This window comes from Hirundo rustica, chromosome 3 (assembly GCF_015227805.2).
Source record: "Hirundo rustica isolate bHirRus1 chromosome 3, bHirRus1.pri.v3, whole genome shotgun sequence".
In the NCBI taxonomy this organism is placed as follows: Eukaryota; Metazoa; Chordata; class Aves; order Passeriformes; family Hirundinidae; genus Hirundo; species Hirundo rustica.
Genome location: NC_053452.1, coordinates 12,440,094 through 12,463,845, shown reverse-complemented (window position 1 = coordinate 12,463,845; position 23,752 = coordinate 12,440,094). Strand labels below are relative to the sequence as shown.

The 23,752-nt window shown below is 50.8% G+C and overlaps 1 protein-coding gene and 1 long non-coding RNA gene across 13 annotated transcripts in view; both read left to right on the top strand.

The window, feature by feature from the left end:
* Window positions 1-339: 339 nt before the first annotated feature.
* KIZ (kizuna centrosomal protein) overlaps window positions 340-23,752 on the top strand; it is a 34,729-nt gene continuing 11,316 nt past the window's right edge. Inside the window, exons 1-11 of one of the 11 annotated variants that reach the window (XM_040058530.2) lie at window positions 340-1,078; window positions 1,571-1,728; window positions 8,923-8,985; window positions 10,295-10,442; window positions 12,336-12,425; window positions 15,772-16,099; window positions 16,835-17,048; window positions 20,394-20,528; window positions 21,035-21,199; window positions 22,300-22,435; window positions 23,153-23,297. In XM_040058530.2, coding sequence (XP_039914464.1) covers window positions 956-1,078; window positions 1,571-1,728; window positions 8,923-8,985; window positions 10,295-10,442; window positions 12,336-12,425; window positions 15,772-16,099; window positions 16,835-17,048; window positions 20,394-20,528; window positions 21,035-21,199; window positions 22,300-22,435; window positions 23,153-23,297 — 1,705 coding nt within the window. In that variant the 5' untranslated portion in view covers window positions 340-955. Of the gene's footprint in view, window positions 1,079-1,305; window positions 1,729-7,053; window positions 7,137-8,922; window positions 8,986-10,294; window positions 10,443-12,335; window positions 12,426-15,771; window positions 16,100-16,834; window positions 17,049-20,393; window positions 20,529-21,034; window positions 21,200-22,299; window positions 22,436-23,152; window positions 23,298-23,752 lie in introns of those variants that run through there. The other 10 variants (XM_040058537.2, XM_040058534.2, XM_040058532.2 and 7 more) reach the window with 10 other exon arrangements.
* Window positions 1,826-4,520, top strand: LOC131378512 (uncharacterized). 2 transcript variants are annotated; one of them, XR_009207641.1, is made up of 3 exons: window positions 1,826-3,753; window positions 3,855-3,964; window positions 4,050-4,520. It is a non-coding gene; the product is annotated as an uncharacterized LOC131378512 (long non-coding RNA). The 2 variants fall into 2 exon arrangements; XR_009207640.1 differs by having other exon boundaries at window positions 3,855-4,520.

Genomic DNA, 23,752 nt, shown 5'->3' with positions numbered 1-23,752 from the left:
AAGAAAAGAAAAGAAAAGAAAAGAAAAGAAAAGAAAAGAAAAGAAAAGAAAAAAGAAAAGAAAAGAAAAGAAAAGAGAAAAGAAAAAAGAACGAGGGAAGAGGAGAAAAACACGAGGAAAACCGATGCGGGTAGGGCTTGGCTGCTTGGCTTATTAAGGGAGCTGGAGCTTTGCTGGACGCAGTTTATCCACCAGCATCGGGCCTCCGTCCCTGCTTCTCCCGAAATACTTTTCTGCAGAGGAGAAAAAGGAGGTGGAGGGGGGGGGGGGGGAAATAAGAAAAAAAAAAAAAAAGTCGGAGCCCAAGGAGTCGCTGTGCAATTTATTCCAAGGGGTGGCTGTTGAGAAGGCGGCAATTTGCGGCGGCCGGGGGTTATTTAGTGCGATATGAAATCAAATGATCCTATTGCTCAAATAACAGTGTCTGGGAGGAGAAGCGAGCGCGCTCCAAAGGTAATTGTCTCCAGATGATATTCCCATTATCCCCCAATCCCAGCCTAAACGCTGCCAGCGCCGGACTGGAATCGATACGGGGGGAGGACCGGGGGGATCCCGGGGCCGGGAGGAGGCATCCCCGGCACTGACCCCCCTCGGGAAGGGCGGCAGGGCTTCGGAAAAACCCTAAATTCCCTGTGGCTGCTGCCTGTCCGTGTCTCGGCGGGAGCGGCAACACCAGCTGGGGAGCCGAGCCCGGAGCCCAGGTAAGGGACCTACGGGGGGACGAGGTGAGGGAACCCGGTCCCTTCCGTGCCCCGGCGGGCAGCTGCTCTCCGAGCAGAGCCTTCTGCATCGCTTCACCCCATCCCAGCCTGTCGGGTCCGGTGCGACCTCCCGCGGCCCCAGTCCAGCCCCGCCGCCTGCGGTCACCGCCGCCTGCGGTCGGTCCCGTTTGCCTGGAGCCGCTGGAAGCGCAATCAGACCAGGGGCTGCTTCACTCCGAATCCCCGGGTAGCGGATGGAGCGGCGGCCCCCGCACTCCGCGGCGCTGCCCGATGGTAAAGCTGCCAGAATTCAGTGGCTTGGGGGAAACGACGGAGGAAAATCCAAGGGTACGGAAGCCGGTGAGCGGGAGGCGGAGGTAAAGCCAGTGGCACCTACCTGAGCGGGGGTCTTCGGGGCGGGGGTCCGGGCTCGCTACGTGGCCACTGCGGCAGCGGGGACCGAACGCTCCGGGTGCGGTACCCCAAGGCGAGCGGCAGCCCCGCAGATGCTCCCCAAATTCCATCCGCCCGTGGGGTGGCCAGGGTTCTGCCCGGAGCTGCGTAATGGAACGGGGCTTTTCCCCTTTCCGTCTTTCTTTGTCAGCCTTTCGCCCGGGCGGGCAGCGCGGCCACGACGCTTCGGGCACAGAGAACAAACGCGCTCCTGCAAAAGAAATGCGAGTATCGAAGAGAGCGAGGCTCCGGGCCGGGGCGCTCAGGAGTGTCCCGGCTGAGGCAGCTCTGTGCTCCCGGGGGCCCGGGTTTGCCCTGGATTGGTAACAGCGGGAGGTGGCTGCGCTGAACTAGCGGGGACGCTGCGGGGAGCGGCAGGAAGGAATACTCGGGGTCAGGCGCCTCTCTTGGGTCAGGTCCTGATGAGAACCGGGCACAGGTCACCCCCTCGCGCCGCCGGGAGAGGCTGGTGTGGTTTGTGTGTCTGCAAACGGGCAAAGCACTCAGGACCTGAAGCCTGGACGGGAGCCTCAGCCTTTGGCCACCTGTGTGACTGCCCCATGCTGCCTCGCAGGTATGTTAGAAACTCATTTTTGTGCGCTGTCAAAATGCGCTGTTGGAGGATTTTTGCATCTCTGCTCAAGCTTTTTTTTCAGCTTCAGCCTCAGGTTCCTGTATCTGTTTGGCATGTTCTGAATGGAGTGCGAGGCCCAGGGGTGCTGAGCTCCAAGCAGACACAGCTTAATTAATTCAATAGTCCTGTGCTCTCTGCTTTTTACAAACAAATAAACAGTTGATAGGTGTGGATCCTTTCATTCACCACCAGAACAATCCTCTGCCCAGGACAGGGGGAAAATGCCCTCATCAGTCATAGCAAACCAGCACAGTGGTATTGGGTGGGAAGTGAAAAACACCATGTCCACTCAAACCTGGATTTCGTAACACTGGAGGACTGGAAGAGGCAGGGTGCAGGAATTGCTCCAGGTGAGACCTGGGCTGGCTGCACAGGCAGCGCTTTCTGAAGCTGTAAGCCACCTTCCCAGAACTCCTGGGTCTGGGCACTCAGCTCCAGACCTCTGGCAGAGGTGAGACTGGAACAGAGGCAGTAGCCAAGCCGTGCTTGGCAGGAGCTTGGGGTCCCCTACAGCGCGAGCTCGGGGCTCCAGGCTTGCTTTCCTTCTGCTAGGCCTTTTGTTAATCTGCTCGCTTTTATTTCGCAGAGTTGCTGCAGACCCACAGGTGTTCCTGCTGAGATACAGACGTGGTGGGCAGGGTTTGAGTGCTAGGGTGTGAGGAGGTGAGGGATCCTCCAGGGATCCCGTGTTTGTCAGTGAGTCTGTCCCAAGAGCTGCATCCTGCTGCCCGTGCCCCCAGATCTTGGTTCCTGGCCCCACAAACCACACAGCTTGCCCAAGTGCCTCCCTTTGTTTCAAACCTTTGGAGCCTGGAGCACTCATTGAACCTGACCGCGAGTGCATCTAAGTGGCTGACAATTAGGAAATAAATATAATTTGAGGCGGTTTTGGGCAGAATCCAGTCAAACATAGATGGGCTTGTTGCTGTTGTTACCGTATTGAATATTCCTCGTAGTTGTGATAGTTGTGCTGCGCAGCAGCATCCCCGACACAGCAAACGGCATTATTTCACTGTGCAAAGGCTTCATTAGTCAAACCAGACAATGGGCCAGACACATCCCTTTGAGCCCAGTGCTGGGATCATCCAGGCTTTTCACCTTGTCCAAATGCCTCATCCTTGTCAATGCAGGCAGCAGCTCTTCAGAGCCGATCACTCTGAACTGTGGGACTGACAGGAAAACGTCTAATTCAGTTAAAAGAATTCCACAGTTATTTTATATTCACCCTTTAATTTTTCATGACTTGTAGAAGCTAAGCTTTTTCAGTCTTTCCATCTCATACATGAGATCAATCTGTTCATTTGTTAAAACACCCATGAAAGAGCCTGATAGGTCTGTGTCCTTTAAAGCAGCAGCAAGCACTGAGATCAAGCAGGATGGACTGGCCTGGCCAAGCCATGACCCTGCTGGTGAGAGCTGCAGAGCGGACAGCAGAGAAAATAGCATGGCCGTAAAGGTGCCATTCTCCTGAAAGAGGATCCTGGCAAAAACATGGCTTGGCGCAGGGGTGGCATGCTGGGAACGTGTGGGCGCAGTGTCCCCTTTTCCTTGCTGCAGCACCATGTACTCCAGATGCAGAGCTGGTAGCACAACGGGGAGTCTTGAGAGCCCCCGGAGGGATGGTCTCCATCTCACATCTGTGAGGAGGGCAGCTCCTGGTGCCTGTGGTAGATTCTGCCTTGTGCTGGATTCTGTCTCCTCAGGTCAGGTTGCAGCTGAGTGGGACCCTGGTTCCCTGGCCATGGGACCTCAATGGGCACTTGTGGCACTGAGCTTGGCCGTGTGTTGTGAGCCATTTCTCCCACTTGCAGTCTGGTCACTGCAGACATGAAGGACATACTCCAGAATGAGCCAAAATACCCTCTCCTGAACAGAAATACACCAGAGCTGGTTCAGCTTGAGAAACAGATGTTGAAGGAGCCATGGCACAGGGTGCTTCCGAGTGTGAGGTGTAGATGCTTTCAGGTAAGATGAGAGTTGAGCCCTTTGTTTGTGCGTGGTCTGGTTCAAATTCAGCCTCTGGGCTCACATCTCAGAAAGCCTGAATTCAGTTCTCATTTCTTCAGGGACAAGGAAACTCAACACTGTCAATCTCCTCTTTCATCTTCAGACAGCAGCAGACACTTGAAGGGAGATGACTCCTCATGTTTACGGCCTGGTCACAGGAGAGACTGAGGTCCAAAATCTCCCTGACATCCTCTCTATATGCCTGACCTTGGAACAGCCTCATTCATGTCACACCTGCTCCCTTCCACTTGCAGAGCCTCCTGTGCTGCACAGGACACTGGAAAAGCACTTGGAAATGGCTGGAGAAGGAAGAGGGCTTCCTGGAAAACGGTCTCTAAACCAGGCCCTTCCCTGTGCCGTGGCTTTTCTGGGGCTCATTAATATCAGTGGTATGTGCTTATATCTCAATTCTCCAGGATTAATTAAAAATCTACAGACAGTGCCATGCCTAGGGACTTTTCAATTATGTCACCAGGCTTTGTCTATGGCCCATGCATTTGTAATAAACATGACATGTTTTTAACTCCTGCAGTCTCCAGGTTTTTGTGTATTCAGCCATTGGGTTCTGCATTCCAGGTTCCTGCTGGAGGAACTCTGTCACTTGCCCCGAGGCAGCAAATCTGAGACCAGGCATGGTGTGCGCTGCTTATGCATCAGACATGAGTAATAACAGGTTTCGAGGAACAGTACCACTTAATAAAAGCATTTTATTACATTTAAATGTATTAAAATGTGAACATTAAATTCAACACACTAATTACTGTTTCCAGGCATTGTCTCTGACAGGAAATGGATCCTCACAACTGCTCTGCTGAGATCACTCACTGTTACTGCTCCTTGGTTCCTGGTATGTTATTAGTGCTCTGCATTTGGGACTTGAGTCATTAACAAAAAGGACTCGTATTGGGCATTATGTAAATTCTCTGTACGTTTTCACACAGCTACTGAGGTACTGTGTTACATGTCTCATTGAGAAAAAGAGAAGCAAATGCATTTGGCTTTGCCCTGGCTTGGGGGCAAGCTCACTATGCTCTCAGGGATCACCCAGGTACAGAGAGGAAAAAACCTCTTCCCAGCACATACCTGTGTTTCTGCAAATCCTTTTCCAGGGCAATTTGTCCCTCCCCCCCCCACCTGCTGTGTGTCCCATGACACACTACCACAGACGCCAACAATTCCTGCTCTGTAAGGAGTTTCCCACTTTTCTGGGAGCGAGGGGCTTCCCAACCCTGCAGCAGGCATGTGCAGCACGTGGGTCCATTGCCCTGGAAAACTGCCAGGGGTCACTGGTAGGTGAGAGACCTCTGACAGGTGCTCCATGAGGCCAATCCTGCATCTTCTGGGGTATGGATATGTCCCAGAGGAAAGGGGGATGCTAAAGGACACATTAACTCCCTAAATGAAAAAGAGTGTAAAGCTGTTCAGATTAGTGCACATCAATCCCTGCGCTGGAATCAAGAGATGCTTTGGTTTGGCAGCTACTGGGGACAAAGACACCATTTCATTCAAAGTGTATTTAATGTGACAGAAGGAAGCGGCTTCCTTTGACAGTTTTACAGTTCTTATCAGATTACATCAAAATTAAATTAAAACAATCTAAAAGAAGTGTGAAGCACTGTGGGGAGAACACAAACAAAACACTCCTCTTTGTAGGCTTTCATGGAAGGGACCATATTCCTTATCAGGGATGGGAGGATGGAGATCATTCTTGAATCAATTATGAGTCTGAGGGCTGTGGTGAGCACCCAGTCACAGAATAAAGTGGGAAATACATGGGGGGACCAGGCTAAGGCTCCTTTCCTTATTTTTTGTTACATCAATAGCAGGATGCTGAGCCCAGCCTGTGATTCAACACCAGCCGCAGCCCAAAGTGCATAGTGAAATCCTCCCATAGCTGCCCAGAAGACAAACTGTGCAGCCCAATGGGTCAGGGACCATCAGCCACTTTCCAACAAACCCTAATATTGCACTTTGGGAATAAGGTTTCCAGTGGGTTCAGGATTTCAGACAGTGCTGGAAATTTTGTACTGTTTTAGGTGTTCTTTTAGCAAGCACAAATATTTCTGAAAGCAGGCCTAGATTTCACCTGAGGGCTCTTGTGATGGTGTGAGGAGGATCTCCAAAGCACATCTTTGCTTTCAGTAAACAGAAGAAGCGGGGAGAACAATCTTCATGACAAGCACATTTTATGGGAATGCAACACTGAAAGGCTCCCAAATCCTCTGCTGGGCATTCCTGGCATGGGAAATCTCTGACTCAAGCCAATGTTCACCATACTTCGTTGAGCCGGATATTTAGATGGACATGCCAGGTTGGAGCCAGGCTAATTTGGGGATAGCTGGGTGCCACTACATCCATTCCACAGAGATTTTTACCCTGTGTTTAAATTCATGGGGCTGAGCTGGAGGCTGCAGGTGTTGGAAACGCCAGGAATGCTGCTGCATCACTAGACCCAGCCTAGGAACCCCCAAAATTTTTGATCTCCCCTAGTCCAGGTCATGTTCCCAGCCAGAGCCTCCAGCTCCAGCTGAGCTTTCATGTGTCAGTTCTTGGTCAGAAGTTCTAACGAAGGGTAATTACTGTGATGATCTCGCACTAATTGTACACTGATTGCCGTCCTAATTATGCTCAAGCTCTCTGCAATTTTGGCTATTGATGTATAGCTTCTCCTTCATTTCAATTATTCCCGTGGTATTCAGATTTTATTGGGGCCCTGGAATTTAAGCGCTCGTTTGGCAACTTCCTTTCAAAGGGATCGAAGTCTTTATCTGGAAATGAAAGGCGGGCGTTCTGTTTTCATTCTCTAGATGGAGATGTGAATGCAGGGCTGGAGATGACTGTGACTTATCTCATAGGAATTTTGGAGAGGTGACAGCACCAGAAGGATACAGTGGTACTCCAGAGGACGAGGAATCGGGGATTTTTTCTTGAAAACCGTGGTGTACAATAAACTCGGCAAAACCAACTGTAACTGTTCAGCAGCTCCCAGTTATTTTTTGGATTGGCGCTTTGCAAATTTCTCCCTTTTCCAAGGACACGGATCCTGCCTTTTCCCGGGTGCCCTCCAGCACCAAGCCGGGGGCTCACTCGGGCTCACGGCAACACGCGCGATGACGACGCGGCGCTGAGGGAAAGCGCCTCTGGGCGGCGCCCGCCCGTCCCCACGGCGACGCGGGGCCGCACTTCCGGGTTCCCGCGCGGGGCACGGCGGGAGCCGCACGTGGGCACCAATGGGAACGGCGCGGGGCCGCCGGGATCGGGAACGGCGCCGGGACCGGGAACGGCGCCGGGACCGCCCCCGGGCAGCGGCACCCCCGCGACCCGCAGCCAGCCCGCGCCAGGTGAGCCGCGTCTCCCCGCGAGGTGATGGGGGTTCGGTTCTCGCCCCGGGCGCGGGGAGGCTTCCCCCCCTCCCCCCTTGTTCTCATCCATCTCCTTTTTCTTTTCCCCTTCCATACCTAAGTTCTGGAGGGGTTGAGAAGTCAGTCACCAGAGATTCAGCTGCTGATCGATGGAGCACCCCGGGACGTGTAGCTAGACCTTAGATCACCTCTCAGGCTCTCCTGGCCAGGGTTTATTTCCCGATGTTGGTCACTTGTCCAGCCTGCACCTGGCAGTGAATGCGTGCCCAGGGCACTGCAGCCTCGAAGGTTTTGTTTCGCTGTGTCCTTTCCTGAGTCTACCTGGCAGCCTGCTGCAGGCTGGCACGTGGGGTGCTGAAAAACCTGGCTGGTGGGGAGGGAACGGGCTTTAGGGAGCTGAGGAACGCAGTGTGCTCTCTGCGGGATGGGGGAGTAGGAAATGGGATCAGAAGCCATCGGCTGCTTCGTCCCTTAGGATGTCGGTGTTCTCCGGTGAGGCAGGAAAATCACTTGGAGAAGTGTAAAAACAAGATCTTGGAATCTGCGTTTGCTTGGCTTTCCGTCCTGTAAGAGGAAATTGAAGGGATGAGATCCCAGATGGAGCATGCTATTAAGCTGCGCATGACACGACCCCTAATCCTGCTCCAGGCGCTGGCAGGATCACCTGGCTAAAACTGGCGCCTTGATCTCCCAGGCAGAGCAGCAGGAAGGGTTTTTCCTGGCTTCCCGCTCTGCAGGGAAACTGGGGTGAGGGGTGTGTGTGTGTGTGTAGGGAGAGCCCAGATCCACGGAGAAGTGTGCCAAGACACGTTGGGACATGCGATGTCCCCTTCACTCCCACACCTAGCTGCCTAATGACAACCTGTTCCAGTGCTGTTCCTGAAAAGGCACTTGGCTTTGCTTATGGCAGAGTTTGTAGTGAGAATCTGCTGGCAGCCTCTCTTGGTTATTTTCTGGTTTTTGCTCGGGGGATGGTTGTTCATCCTCAGGTGCAATTTGGAACTATTCAATAATGGCAGCTTTACTCTGTTCTCAGAACCACCTTCCCAGTGGGATGACTTTAGGTGAGGTGTGGATGACTTTGTGGTTCAGCATGTGTCCATCCCATGCCCAGTGCCCTGGCACTGCTCCAGGTAGTTCTGATGGCCCCACGGGCTCTCAGCACCACCAAATTTCCTGGTGGACTCTTGTTCCTGCAGCAGTGTTGGCAGTGGGGCTCACCTGCCTTTAAACGAACATGGCTCGGATGCCAAGAGGGAAATATGAGCTTGGTTTCAAGTTCAATTCCTAAATAAAATACTTGGCTGGCATGTGGAATCTGTGAGCTGGGAGGGGTTTTGGAAGTGTGTTCTAATCCATCCCTGTGGCAGGTTCAGGGGAGCTGTCCTGGAAACACCTCCAGCCAAGCGTTTCTTGCATCGAAAGGGGTCTGCTGTGGGGCAAGAAAGGGGAGGGATGGGCTTGGGGACTGTCCATCATGGGGTTCAGAGCCCTTCCTGTGCCATCTGGGGTCTCTTGCTGTTTTGGCGGGTCCCGTGTGGATGTTCAGGCATCTCTTCCCTTTCCAGAAACCCTGTTCCAGTGGGGAACAGAGGGTGAAAGCTTGGAGCTGCACTGGGCTGGCAAATGAGTCGGTAACTCCCAGCAGTTCTGACCTCTCTGCTTGGCAAGGGCTGTGCTCTGCAAAACTCCTTAGTTCTGGCATTTGGAGACCTCAGATGGTGAAATAATTTTATCTCACTGTATGTTGTTTGTTTTCTTTCAGTGAAGCAAAAAGGCCGGAATCAGGAAGGCAGCAAATGGACTACACAATGGCTGATCTACACCAGTAAGCCTGTTTAAAAGCTTCTTGGAGATTATTTTGTTATAGTTACAAAGGTTTAGTTATCTTGGAATGCCTTCAGAATGTTGTCTTGAAGGTTTTTCAATAATAATACATTTATATTCATATGTTAAGTGTAACGCAAAATTCATGTCTTTGAGTTATTGATGAAATAACTGCAGCAGTAACGTAAATGTCTCATTCTGTGGATACGAAAATCTTGGGAATGACCAACATGCAGGTTGGCTTTAACCTGTTTTTATGAAATCACCACAGCTTAGTCCATGCTGGAGAATCCCAGGGTCTTAGAAAGTTGAAAACCTTAAGAAGCACTAGGGGATATTCCAGGTTCTGGTCCTGCTCTTTCTGCAGTCTCTATTTAATGTAAATTGCATGGACAGTCTGTACAAAAAAAAAACCCCAAAGCAATAAACCCAAACCCTAAACAGCAAACCAAAACAAAAAAAAATCCTAAAGTCCCAACAACCAGAGAGGACTGAGAAGTGTCATCCTATATTCCATTTCTTTCTTCAAAGGTGTTCTGTAAAGCTCCAGGGATGGAGTACTGGGTGCTGTGGGAACCCCTGTTCTGAAAGGGGCAGAAAATGTATATACAAATTTTAAAAAAATGTCTGGACAGGTGAAGCAGCATCACATGTACTTTGTTTCCTGGTTTTATTTGATTTGGTTTAATCTAACAGGTTTAGAACTGCAGTTTCTCAGAACATCTTGGGGGCTTTGGGTTGCATTTTCCCCCCTGGCTGAAGTGAACCTGTGAGCCAGGGGCATCTTTGGGTCCCCATTTCCCTGTGCTATCATTAATGCTCTGTGGCTGCCCTGGAGGCACATCAGGAAAGAGGTCTGGCTGGGAGGATATTCAGGCTTGTAGATTGGAGAGAACCGGGTTAGATGAATTTCCAGTGCCCCTCTTGGTGGCACCATGGATTTAGGCGGATGTGAAACCTCAGCCTCGCTGTTCCTGCTTGGGTGACTTTCAGAACACGTTCCTCTGCTACAGTCTTCTTTTTGATTTAATGGGATAGAAGTGACTAGCACATCATCCATTTAAAACACAGTTACAGGAGATTTTTAATGTGTTTTCCCTTTGAGACATCAAAACCCCTGTGTAAATCTGCAGGGAAGTGGCACATATATATTTATATAAATGTTGGTGTGCAGAAGAACAAGTCTCCTCCTTTTTGGGGTCTGGGACAGTTCCCCCTCAGTGTTGGTGTGTGTGTCTGAGGCAGAGTAATTGTGATGGATGCTTTTGGTTTATTTTCACACCTTTAAGTGCCTGTTCTTTGCCCTGCAGAGTGAGGCTGAAGCTGCAGAAGCACCTGGCAGTGGTGTCGGTGCGGCAGGAGCTGGCCCTGCGCCGGAACTGGACCCTGCGCCAGGAATTCCTGCAGCTGGAGGCTCACATGGAAACCACAGGCTGGGAGAGCATCCGGAAGATGGAAGTAACTTTCTATAAGACTTGATCATGGGTATTTGCTGTTGTTATGCAGGAATCTCCTGGTACGTCCTAGAGCTGAAAGCAAACTCAATCAGAGTCTGTATTTCAGTTGTAGAATAAACAGGTCTGAAGTACCCCAGATTCAACAGATGCTGTAAGAAAAAGCCAAGCCCTCGGGTTTCTTGAATCAAATTGTTATTATTATTGTTATTATTATGTTGTCATGCTGTTTCCTAAAGTACAGTTTGGGATGTTGCAAAGTGATGAGTCCAGATTTTTAAAAATGAAATTGCAATGTCTGCTTATGCCACTGATGCATGGAGCCAGGTCTTTGGGGGAGCACAGTCCAGGAGGGAAAAGTTCATTCCTGCTTTCTAAGAGCAGTGTCTCTCCTCAGAAACATTTGACTGTGTTTATTCCTCACACAGCAATTACGCAGATAGTGCCTGTCAGATCTGGTGACATTCCCAGAACATCTTTTTCTGGCTGCAGTGCTGTAGCCCAGAGCCTGTCCCTGGGGTGTGTGATTCCCTGCCTCTGATTTTTACTTGTTATTTGAAGCAGAGCAGGAAGGGAGCTCTGCTGTGGTACCAGCTTTCCCTTGCTGTTTTGTAGGGGTTTTTCCTCCTCAGCAGCCCTGGTGCGCCCCAGTCTGCCCAGTGTCTGGACACCTGCTGCGAGTCCCAGTCCCAGTGCCACAGGTCGAGCTGCACGTGGGGGTTTTGTCCAGTCCTTCCATTTTGGTGTTCCTGTGCCATTCATTTTATCTTTGCCAAGTTACAGTTACTTTTTGAAGCTGCTGAACAAATGACATCTCCTCCATGTTAGTTATGGAAAGCAGGAGAATTATGGAGCATGCAATCATTTAATCTATCATGGGAGTACACAGAAAAAAATTATTGCTGTTTTCTCTCTCCTTTTTCCATACAGAATGCCCTTTAGGAGTGCTTTATCACAACTCTGTGTGCATTTATTACATAGCTGTAGCTCACAAAACTCCTTTTGTTTCTGAAAGATGCACTTTTGCTCCCCGTGTTTGGTCAGTAATTTTTAGGAGTATATATAAATGCATTTCAGTTTTCAGCAAAATCCAGGAGTTACAACTTGAGTTTCTTTTGAGCATCTTGACTCCTCATGTGGTGGGGTTTTGTTCCCTAAAATTCCATGTTCAAGGTTTCCTGAGCAGCTCCTACCTGGGAGCCAAGCATGCTGCCGGAGCAAAGGAAGGAGGCGGGAGAGTTGATTGTGTGAAGGATTCATTCCCACACCCGTTCCCTGCTTTCAGCCCTGGTGTGCTGCTGGGGGCTGCAATTAGGAGCATGCAGGATTAATTGCAGGTGCTGCCTGCATGGTGCCCTGCCCCACTCCCAGCGCTGCTCCAATAAACCCTGGAATGTGACAAGTCGCGTTTGGAGCGGCCAGCACAGAGCCTTCCCTGCTGAGCTGCTCTCTGAAACATCTGCCAGGGATTGTTCCTCACAACAACCCAGCCAGCTGTAAGATGGGGCATGAAAAACACGTGGAGCTCGTTTCATCCCAAAGTAGCCAAATCATTGTCTGGAGGCAGCAGCAATAATTTGGTGTTACAGATGCTGGTTGGGATGCAGTAAATATGAGTCAACAAGTTATTGGTGTTCTGTAGGATTCTAAGTGATGGAGATGAATAAATGTGTATAAAAGCCCTGCAGCAGATTGTGTACAAGCCACGCTGCTTGGGCAGGGGAGCGAAAAAATGAGGAGCAAATGAGATCCCTGCTTTTAAATATAGTCTGAGTTTAAAAGGCTGTGAGGGCTTTGGTTTTAAAGGTGCACATTTTGCAAAGTGGTATCTCTTGGGTTGGGGGGTGGGGAGGTTGTTTGGCCTCCTGTTTTGTGTGACGGATTTGTTCCCTTTTAGGAATGGTACGGAAGGGAGATTAAAAACCTGTTATCCCTTCGAGAGGGCAGCTTGTCAGCAGGTGACAAGGAGGGAGGATCCAGTGAGCAGGTAATGGGGGAAAAATAGGCTTTATTCCAGCACCATGCTCTCCTCGGAGCTGCTCAGCCTTTCCGTGGGGATTGTGGTGCTGGCACATGCAGTGTGAAATGTGTATAGTGCCTGAGAGAAGAACCACCTGGGTAAAAAGTGCAATTGTTTCATCCAGAGAGCCAGAATTAAAAAAAACTCTGAGTCTTTATGCACATCTTCTTGTTGGCTTTTATAAGTCGTGTGCTGGATGGTGAGATGGTCGTGACCGAGGAGGAAATGTTCCTAATGAGGGATATTTGCAGAACTGCAGCTGAGGAGCCGTGTGCTGTGTTCATAATTTTGTGTGTTCTGACCTTTCCTCAGAAGGAGCAAAAGGAGATTGCATATCTAAGGAACAGACAAAAAGACCGACAAGGAATACTTAAATATCTGCTGCCATATATCTGCGGTAATGCAGGCTCCTAATCCCTCCTCCTATCTCCATATAAATGATACAGTTCAAGACCAGAGCTGTTTTCTCCACTAAAAGCAGCAAAGCTCTTTTAGATGAAATGTCTAAAAACATCTTGTAATAACTTGGAGCATGCTGGCAAGAGTAGTCACTTGTGACTGTGTGTGGAAGCCCCTCAGCCAGGCGGCGCCGGAATAGGCAGGACGGGAACATCACTCCATTATTCCGAGGAGCCGGCAGCACGCGCATCCCTTAGGCTACAGTATTCATTAAGGAAAGCTTACTGGGCTGAAAGCTGGGAACAGATGATAACGGGATATGATTTTCATATTTAATGCATTCCTTGGAAGAGTGTGTGTGCTGCAGATTGATAGAAGAATCAACTGCTACTTTACTAAAAGACTTGCTATTCGCCCTATAGCTACCGATGGAATCATTCAGCCAAGAAATTAACTTTTTCCCCTTTTACCTGCTTTATGTATCTGCTAAGCAGTCTGCTGGCTGCCAGGGAATGTTATTATGCAGTTAAATGTTTGGTATTTAAGACTCTTATCAGAAAAGAAACAGAGGCCACACTATTTTGTTTTTATAGTATAAGGAAGGTTTTTGGTTTCCTTTCTTCAGTGCATTAGCAGTTGTTAATCTGAATTTATAGGAAGTTTTGCCCATAGATTAAAAAGTTAAAAACCTTGAATTTAGAGCATTCTTTAAACTGTAATACACAAAGCAGTGAACCCTGGCAGCCTTGACCTATAAAGGCAGGCCTGTGGCAGGGTGCAAATTGTGGTTTGAATTGGGAGGTGTTGTGGGGAAAGGTGAGTTTATTTTGGAATATGAGCTGTCCAATTAGGGCAGGCAGCGTGGGAGATGGGATTTCTAGCCAATGGAAAAGTTGGCATCAGTACTAGAGCATCAAAGGCTTGTGCTGTGACTTGGAGGCTGAAAAACCGTGGGCCAGTTTTGGCCACTACGACAGTGTGGTGTGTACCCAAAAATGTCAGTTTGTGTATAATAATGGAGTGGATTGTGTATTCCTTTATCCTCTTCTTCCTCCAGAGGATACAGAGGTAACTTCAGCTACATAGTGCATTTTTGCCATGTCCCTGGGCTGTGTTTCCACTCTTAATTTTGTTTTTTTTAACTTCAAATGTGCTGGTTCCTCTGTCCAAAACACAGGAGTTTGTTCTCAGTGATGAGGCACCGAGTCAGTCACAGAGTGTGCAGTCAGCATGTGGGATGTCGAGGATACAGCTTGTGGAACTGGTTTTATTTCCCAACACTGAGATTGGGATGGCTTCCTTCAGCCTGGTTGGGATGGAGTGACTGTGTGATGACCCCGTCAGTGACATCCTGGGCCTTGGAGACCCAAAAGGACAATCCCAGAATCAGCCTTCAACAGATGGGCAGTGTCCCAATGCTCTAACGCCTTCAGGAACGTCTGGCACATTTCTGAGCCATGGGATATGTGCCCTTTTGGGCTCCCAGTGTCCAGGGGAGTCCTGAAGGTTGGAAATCCCACACTGAAGAGCTCCTTCCCAGCTGGCAGAGCTGTGCAGCCCAGGCTCCTGGATCCTCTGTGCTAGGAAGTGAGTTTGGAAGCCCTTCCTTGGAGCCTTCAGAAGATTTTGGACTTGGGCATGCTGGAACCTCCCAGGAACACCTGTGGGTGGCAGAGTCCCTTCCCGGAGAAAGGGATCAATAGGGATGTGTGCTGTGCCTGTGCATGTTTGAAATCCATTTGTTTTGGAGCACTGCATCCAAGAGCTGCTGAAGCCATGCAGGACTGGCAGGCGGCATTTGAAAGCACCAAATCCCACACCCGAGAAGTAATTAGGAGGAACCTGAGAGCAGTGGTGATGGAATAAGCTGTTAACTTAATCTGAGTGGCAAACTTTTGCTACTACTTAAAATGATTTCGTGGCTTTTTGTTCTGCTCCTTGTTACACGGAATTTGAGCTTTTTTAAGGAACCTTGGTCACAGAGCAGTCAAGATGTTTTTGTTTCCTTTCAGCTTGGCAGCTGACTTGGTATGGGAGGAAGAGGTCAGGCAGTGAAAGAGAGTGGAGAGATGTGGAGGTGACTGTAAATTGTGCTGCTGGGATTTGGGGCTGGAGAGGAAGCCCTGCTCAGTGGGAACAGTGGCATTACGATGGCTCATTTTGGCTTTGCATAAACCGGCCATGACCCTGGAGCAGTCATGGTGGCAGCAGCCAGTCCTCCTAAATTGTCTTGATTGAGTAGGTTTGCAAAGGAGGAGAGGCAAGTGTTAAAACACTGGGATTTAGCAGCAGAGTTGTTGTATTCCTGGAGCTGGTTTTGTGCAAGTTCAACAGTCCTTGGAGGAAAGTGTCATTCAAAATGTGTCTGCTCTATGTCCCACATCACCTGGTGGGAAAGGCCATGTCGCTGCCAAGGGAAGAGCAGGAGGGAGACAGTGAAACTGAATTTTGCCTTGTTCCATTGTGTGTGGGAAGCTGGGTCTGCCAAGTGATTCACACATGGAACACGGTGGTGCCTCTGGGCTCTGGGCCTTGTGGGCAGCTCTGATTGTTGTGCTTTGGTCCAGAGTCTCCAAACCTGTGTGGGATCCTAATCCCAAAGGTTTGACTCTGTAAAATCTAGTCACCGTCTAGATGGGTTTGAGTCCTTGGTGCGTGTGGGTCTCCTTTGGCCAGGCTGGGCGTGCAGGCAGCTTCTGCCACTGGGTGTTTTGGCTCATGGAGCTTTAATGCAGGCCTGGGCCCTCATTTCACACTGGGATGCATGGAATGTGTGCCAGGGGTTGTGTAATATTAATGCCACAGCAAAGTCTTGAATTCTGTGACACTTTTCTCTTCAGAGCCCAGCTCCATGTGCCACACACATTTCGCCTCCTGTTAGTCTCCTTCTGCCACGTCCCACTGTGTGTTTCAGGTGCCGCAGGCCGGAGGACAGGTGGGAATTTGCACCAGTACAGCAGTACCAGGAGAACTGGGCCATCCAGCAGCAGCCTTGCTGGGCTCCCCCACACCAGCTGCCTTGGCCACAGGAGGTTTGGGCTCACAGCAGGAGCCCCCTCTGCGCTCCCCTTCCCCTGAGGAGCTCGGTCCCGAGACCAGGAGCACTGCTGGAGAGAGTGAGGAGGGAGCAGCAGGACACGGGGACCTGGCTGCCAGTGATGAAGGCTCTGAGCAGCTCACCTCAGTTTCTGGTACCAAAGCAGCACCCCCAAGGACGAGACAGCAGCGGGGAAGTGTTCCAGGTATGGCACTGGGATGTGTCCCTGTCTGCCTCCACCCCAGCCAGGGCCATGCCCACGGCTGCTGTTCCTCCTTCACCTCTGGCACTGGTCTTGGAGTGTGTGGGCTCTTACTCCTTTTTACTCCTTTTTCCTCTCTGTTTCTTTCTTCTTTTCGTCTCCGTTTCCTCCAAGGCCATTCACTGGGACAGGGAAGGGTGCGCTGGGGGCTGATCCTGATCAGGGGCACTGTGAGGGAAGGCACTGTGCTGTGCCCACGGAGGCCCTGGCATAGTCTGAGCCTCATCTGAAGAGATTTAATGTGATTTAATGTGAAGTGACCTCTGCTTCAGCAGAGGCGTCACTTCTGGTTCAGGCTGATTCTCTTCTCCCTCAGAGCTGGTGCATGATAGCTGATTGATTCCCCCAGAGCTGATATGGTCAGTTAGCTGGTCTCTGTGCTGAGGTGGTTTTTGAGGAGTGCCAGGTTTGTTCCCAAACCCCAAAGGCTGCAGCCTCCCTGGACTCCCCCTTGTGAGAGGAGCATGGAAGGACAGGGGCCGAGGGCAGGGAAGCCCACAGACAAGAGGAGCAGAAGGATGGATGGATGCATGGATGATCCCTCACATGGGGTGAACAGTATGGGTGAGCCTGGTTTCAGTTCCTACACTGTGATCTACTCCATGATCCTACTAATGTTTTGAGAAGAATAATTACAGTTTTTATGTCTTGGATTCATTATTTTTTTTGTTATTACAGGGGCAAAGCCTGGCCTGAGCAGCTGGTGGGCTTGCAGGGAGGGGAGCAGTGCCAAGCTCCCAGTCCCTGCTGGTGCTGAGGAGGTGAGGCCGAGCATTCCTGGCACGTGGCAGGAGCAGGGCAGGGATACCCAGGCTACAGAGGGCTCCCTGCTGCCCCCACCGAGCCCTTCGGCAGCCCAGGAGGAGCCCTTGGACAGCTCAGCACCACACAGGTATCATCTCCCTGTTTGCTGGGTCAGCTGGGCTGGTCAGGGCACCAAAGCTCACGCCGAGTTCTCTCCTGTCCTTTAGTACCTTGTACCTGTGCTGGGCATTCAGGGGCTTCAGGCACCTTGCTGGGGTCAGAGCTGGCAAGTGAAAGATTTGTTGCTAAAATGCAGATGATGTTCTTTAAATGTACTGGATCTTATTCCGGTCACTCTACTTGGTAAAACTTTCGTGGGTTGAATTGTTTGAGGATTTTGTTTGGAAACAGAGTAAGAGAGGATGAGGACAGCGCGCTGCAGACACAAGGCCTGTCCTCTGCTGCCGTGTGACAGTGGCAGGATTTTGTGGCCAACAAGCGCACAGCGCCAGAGCATCAGCTGTAAATCCATCCTGGCAGGATTTTCGGCCCTGCAACGCCCTCCTGAGACAGGGAAGTGCATCTCTGTCCCGGTGGGGCAGTGCCCACGGCAGGATGGTCCCCGGGGCTGGCCCAAGGTCACCCGGCAGGGCTGGTAGGTCTGTAGTGGGACATTGTGCAAAGGAAACGGCGCTTTTACCCCTGGAGAACAAGTGCTCCTGCAGAAGGAATTCTCCTCTTCTGCCAGTTGGTTGGGATTTCCCATCTTGGTTGTTTGCAGTGTTTAAATCGGTTAATGTCAGTTCCTGGGCACGTTGTGGTGGTGCTGACACCTGAGCAGAAACTGGCGGCCGCCGGCAGACACTTCTGTAACTTTATCCCTTCCCATTTGCATCGGGCTGTAGCTCGCTATGGAAACATCATCTGATTTACATGTAAATAGCTTTCCTCCAGTCCTCCCTTTGTATCCCACCTGTTAATCACAGTAGAGCGAGGGGAGAGCACCGAGTGCCCGTCTCAGCAGCGCCGGCAGTTTAACCTTGTGTTCCTTCCCCGGCGAGGCCTCGCTGTGCAGCGCCTGATGAGACACGGAGCAGCTCTCGAGGCCCGGGGAAATTACACACAAGGTTTGAGCGCCTGCATTGTCCCCGGGGCATGGCTGGAGCCGCGGCACAGAGCTCTCCTCCCGTTGTGCCAAGCTGAATGTCTCCGCTTCTCAAGGCCGTGGAAGTGGGATCACCACTGCTTGCTGGTGCTGCAGAAAAGATAACGGGTTTTAATTTGCTTTACCTGAAAATGAAAAAGCAGATCCACCGGCAGGAGTGGAGGAGCAGCCGTTCCCTTGTGCTCACAGCCAGGTGGGCTTTCCAAGACACCTGGAATGGAGCGTGCACACTTGAGACTTGCAAAATTAATCGGCCAAAATCTTGTGGAAAAGCTTGCAAGTGATTAGTACATGAATTTCAATTGTATATGTTACACAGAGTATGGGAATGCAGCTCCCTTAGCTCTGTCACACCACAGATTCACATCACATTCTTGTGATGTCCTTCCAGCCCCTGTGGTTTTCTCTTGTGAAATTCCTGTGCTGGCTGAAGAAATGTGCTGAAATTCGCTAAATTCTGCGTATTTATTGCCTTAAGTTGAAATATCTGTAGCTTGGACTCTCCCACTGCAGCAGTGTCACTGTGGCATCAGAAGGAAGCAGCGTTCATACACTTTCGGTGAATTATCTGAAATGAGTACGAGGGATGGTGTTGAAAGGAGCAGAGACCGTGGCTGACTCCAGAGGCAAAACCAGTCCTTGTCCACCAGGAAGCCACAAGTTTTGATCTTTGGAGCAAATGCCTCTCCTGTCTTACCGCAGAGATGCCAGCCTCTGTTTTTTAAGGAGTTTGGGGTTTTTTCCCTGCAGTGAAGTGTTGGCAGCCAAGGAAAGGGAGATGTTGGGAAAGCTGATTGAGCGTCTTGTTGCAGGTCACAGTAGGGTGCTGCAGCTTCACTGCCTTGGTTATTAGAACTGATGGTTGTGGGGCAGTAACATTGGTGCTCTGGTGGATCAGAGGCTGCTCTCCTGCCTTCTCACACGCAGCCCCACGGGAACAGCCTGGGATGGGTTTCCTGTCAGCCACCCCCCAGCACCATGGGGGCTTGTGAAGGCTCCTGGTGTCCCCTCCTGTGGAGCTGCTGATCCAGGGGGAAAGGAAAGGCTTCGTGTCCTCTTACCATTCCCTGCAGCACCCAGCCCTTTCTTTGAGGGCTTAAACCCGGGGCTGGGGGGAGGGGGGGTGGGAGGCGGGGGGAGAGGGTCTCTGAGAATTAGTGTGGAGAAAGATGATGACTATTTTAAGGCCTGAGCTGAGGGGGTGAAAAAAGGCAGAGCTTATGCCTGTGCTGCTTCAGCTGCATTGAGGAGGACTTAGCACAGATGGATTGTGCATTACAAAATGTAACACATAATTCAAGCTGTCAGCTTAATCAGACTGTTTCCAGGAAGCAACCTGTAAAAGAGAAGGACCTCTTGTTTGCTGACCTCTGATCCGTAGCCTGCTGCAGATTGTCATACATTTTGTTTTTCTTTATGTTAGTGTCCCTTCCTTCCCCTTCCCTTTTTATTATTGTATCCCTCTCGAGTGGCACCCTGGAAGGACCACCCAGCGGGAGGAAAACAATGGGAAACGAGCCGGGCGCTGGAATACAGGGTTTGTAAGGCTGGGGGAAAAGAGAAAGCACTGTTTAACTGCCTGTGTGATCTCCCTGGCATTGTTTTGCTTATTAAATGTCTAGGAAACTCGACTAAAGACACAGCGGCCCCCACTTAATTGTTCACTGTTGCCCAACACTCGGAGGCTTTGGGCAGCGCTCAGCACGAGTGTGCAAATGCTGAAAGTTTTTGTGCACAGAGCTTCTACCTGGAGGCAGAGTAAGCCAGGGTTAACTGTGGAAACATGTCAGCTCCTGCACGTAGGAGAAAGAAAGAAGACTCTCTTTTGCCCCAGCTGCGGTGTTCGTGTTCATTACTGGTGGAGACCTGGGCTGGGAGCCCTACAAAGAAGCAGGCGGGAACCTGAATAGCCATTTACACCTCTGTCCCGGGATTATCCCGCGGCATTGTTTCAGTGGTTAAGTCCTCATTTGCATCATTATAGAGGTGCAGCCTCATCAAAACCCCTCTGAGGTCCCAGGGCTTTCCCCATACCTGTAGGTGGTCACCAGATTTGTTTCGCTTGTGGAGGTGAAGGAATTAAAGTGCTCGGCACAGGAGTAATTTCCATGCAGCGGCTCAGCCCGGGCTGATTTTTGGATGGTTTGTTTGCTTATGTGCTTTTTTCACCCCTTCCCCTTCCTACAGAGCTCGGGAACGTGTTTTTTGTCGTTTGCTTTGGACAGCTCAAACGAGGCTGTTTGTTTTGCCGAGGGATGCGACGGGAATGCACTGACAAGTCCTGTCACACGTCGGTCATTCCCATCCACCTTGTCTGTCCACCCACAGGCCCGGCGGGACGATGGCCGAGCGCTCGGAGCTCTGCCATGCGCTGCAGCTCCTGGAGGACCTGGTGGAGAGGACGAGCCCCCAGCACCGGGTGCTGTACCAGCACCAGCCCTCGAGGACAGCGGAGCTGCCCAGGTCAGTGAGTGCAGCCCAGGGGACAAATGGCCCGGGCCAGAAAAACACAATAAATGGAGCAAGAGAGCAAGGGGAATCCCCAGAATTGGGGTGTTGCCAGAACCAGTGCAGAGAGCCCTCGCTGTCCCTCTTCAGCCTCTGGGCCTGTAGGTACAGAACTGAGAATTGTTGGTAACTTTATTGACAACGATGCACAGCATTCACTGACCGGGACTCTTGCGGGCACTTGATGATGGGAGGATTCCTCGGGAATTAGGAAGTGGGGCCCCATATATGCCTGCCCCGCAGCCTGCCACTGGAGGCAGCTCCACTGGGGGCATGTTCTCAGCTTCCCTCTCCCTGGGAGGCTGCATCTGGCACATTCCAAGTGCCATGTGTGACCTCCCTGTCCCGTCCCATATATGTCACAGAGCACCACGGATGTTTGTTTGTCCCTCTGGCTGTGCTGTCTCCAGGCTGGGATGGGCTGTTCTCACGGGGCTTGTCCCCCGTGCTTTGTGTTGCAGTGCTCATGCTGGGGCCGGCGGGCTGGCTCCGGGCAACCTGGAGGTGATGGAAGCCGTGGTGCTCCAACAGCTCCAGGCCATGTCCCAGCGCGCACGGAGTGGGAGCCTCCCACTAGAGAACACTGTCGAGGCCGCAGGCAGAGCAGGACACAAGGAGCACACCAGGTATGGGGGACACAGAACTCACGGGGGCTGAGGAACGTTGTTGCCTCTGTCCTGGATCCCTGCTGCCCCTCCGGCACCAAGGCAGCTGAGCCTGCACCGGCAACAGGAGCGTTCAGGGCTTCATTTACTTCCCTCCCATTCCCCAGTGGTGACTCCTGCTCCACAGGGCAGCCCCCGGGTCCCCCTGGCCCACAGAGTCTCCCACTCTCTGGCAGGCAGGGAATTGCAGGAACTCTAGACACCTCTCAGCCAGTCATTCCCAGGATCTGAAAGTAAGGATGGGAAATGTAATTTTGAGAAGGAAATTATTCTGTGTGAGACAGAAGATGCACATGGCCTTTAAAAACAACAAAGTGCAGTTATTCAAAATGGGCTTTTTTTCCCCGTGCATATGCCACAAGGACAAGTGAGAATTACTTTTTTTTTTCCCAGGTCTCTTTAACCTAGGAATGAAAACAATTTCCATTCTGTCTTGCTTAGCTTCTGTCTAGACCTCCCTCCTCATGCTTCGCAGCGCTCAAGTGCTGGCAGGATCAGGGCACTTGTGAGCACTGCAGAAGGGTCTCTCTGCAGTACCTGCATCTCCTTCGAGGCTGATACGCCTTCGGGCACCAGCAGCTCCTTGTGTCTCCTGAATGGTTTCTTAGGGACAAACACTCCTGGAGTTAATTGGAATTCACTCCTCTGAAACTTCACTGGAGCAACAGGAAAAACAAACAGCTTTGGCAAACAAAAGGATTGCAGGATTGAGATTTTCTACATTAAAAGACCCCTTGATTGCTTTTTTCCTTTTCCCTTTTTCTTCTTTCTGAGCAAAAGACAGGCCTGAGGCAGTGGGTGCCTGGCTGTGCCCCAGGGAGTGAGCAGGCCACAGTGCTGAGACCGGGGCTATGTCTTCCGATCCTGTGCCTCAGGATAGGGAAGGTGATGATGATGATGGTCCCCCCTGCCCATCCTGCAGAACTCGAAAGTGGCTTCCTGTATTTTCCACTTTGAACATTTTTAAAAGAAGAAGTGGGAATTAAGGACTGGATGGGTGGTGGCTTTTCCCAGCATGTGTGGGTGGGTTGTCCCACTGAGGGTGCAGTTTTCTTCCTCAGGGACACAGAAGCGTTGTGGACTCTCCTGAGCCACCATGGCTTGTTCCTGAAGCAGCACCGGGTTCGGCTCCCAGAGGAGGTGTCAGAGATGTTTGAGCAACTGCTGGCTTCGGGAGAGGAGGAGCAGGACGTCCAGGTGGGCACTGACACCTTGGGTAAATCATGTGCACTGGAGACTCCTCTTCACCACTGCGGCTGTGCCCTGGCAGGGCTTTCAGGGCAAGGATGGGCAGTCTGTGGTTAACCAGCCCTGGGGTCTCAGGGAAATATGTCCAGTGCTTCATCCCACAGGAAAAGGGACTTTTTAAGGTCCCCACTCTTCATACCAGTCAGGCATTGGAACAAGCTCACCCCTTTGCTCTGGTGCAAACCATCTATATTTGTCTTTCTCTGTGACTTTTTATCATGAATGATGTATTTTGACTTTTTTTTTAAGCAGAGTGATGTTTGATGCTGAATACACAGAGCATTTTATAAATGGTGGCACACTCATGGTTTTTCTAAGTTATTGCAAAAGGTTATAGCCAACTATTTAAATAAATCAATAGAAGTGGCATTCCATTGGGTGCGAATGCCCCAGTTTCTTACTGTGATGTTAAACAACTGTTTTACTAAACAGTGAGAGAGTTAGGGCAGAACATGGAGTAGATTTTACAGTTTCAAGTCCATACTTTTGTCCCGTACCAAGATACCAAGCCCCAGAAGAACACCTAGAAGTCAAGTAAATGGGACATCTGACAGAAACACCCTGAAAGCAGATTACCCCAGGAGTGTAGATTAGCCTGAATGTATGTTGGAAAATGTTTGAGGGGAAAGATAATGGAGCTGTGGCTGTTTTGTTTTGAATGCTCAGGCTGTGCCAGCGCTGAGAGAAGCCCTTCCAGAAGAGCATGGGGATGAGCCACCTGTCCAGAGTGATGCATCCTCACTCAGCCTGCCATCGATCCCAACCAATAGCAGGGAAGGAAAGCAGGGGGAACTGTCATGGAGAGAAACAGGTAAAGGGGTGTTCCAGCTCTGGCTGCCACTCCAGGTTCCTGCTCTGGACATAGGGGAGTTCTGTCCAAATCCCCAGGGGACTGTGCAGTAGCCGCTGGCAGATCAATGTACATTTGTGATGGATTTGGGGGATTTTCCTAAATATCTTGGTACCGCTTGTGGTTCCCAAACTAAGTGATGCCTTTGGTGACGGGTTTTTCTGCAGGAGAGGAAAAGCCAAGCCCTGTGGCCACTATAAAATGGATCAGTGAGTTCTGTGTGCACATTTACAAAGCATCTCCCATTTAGGAACTGGGAGATGTATTTGCTGCCTCTTGTGACAAAGCCAGACTGCAGAAGGAATTGCCAAAATGAAAGGGTTCATGCGGGGCCATTTCCCAGCTCAGGACGTGCCAGTGTCGGGGAGAGAGTTCATTCTTTCACACAGGGAGGGAATACATTATTCCAGTGATGG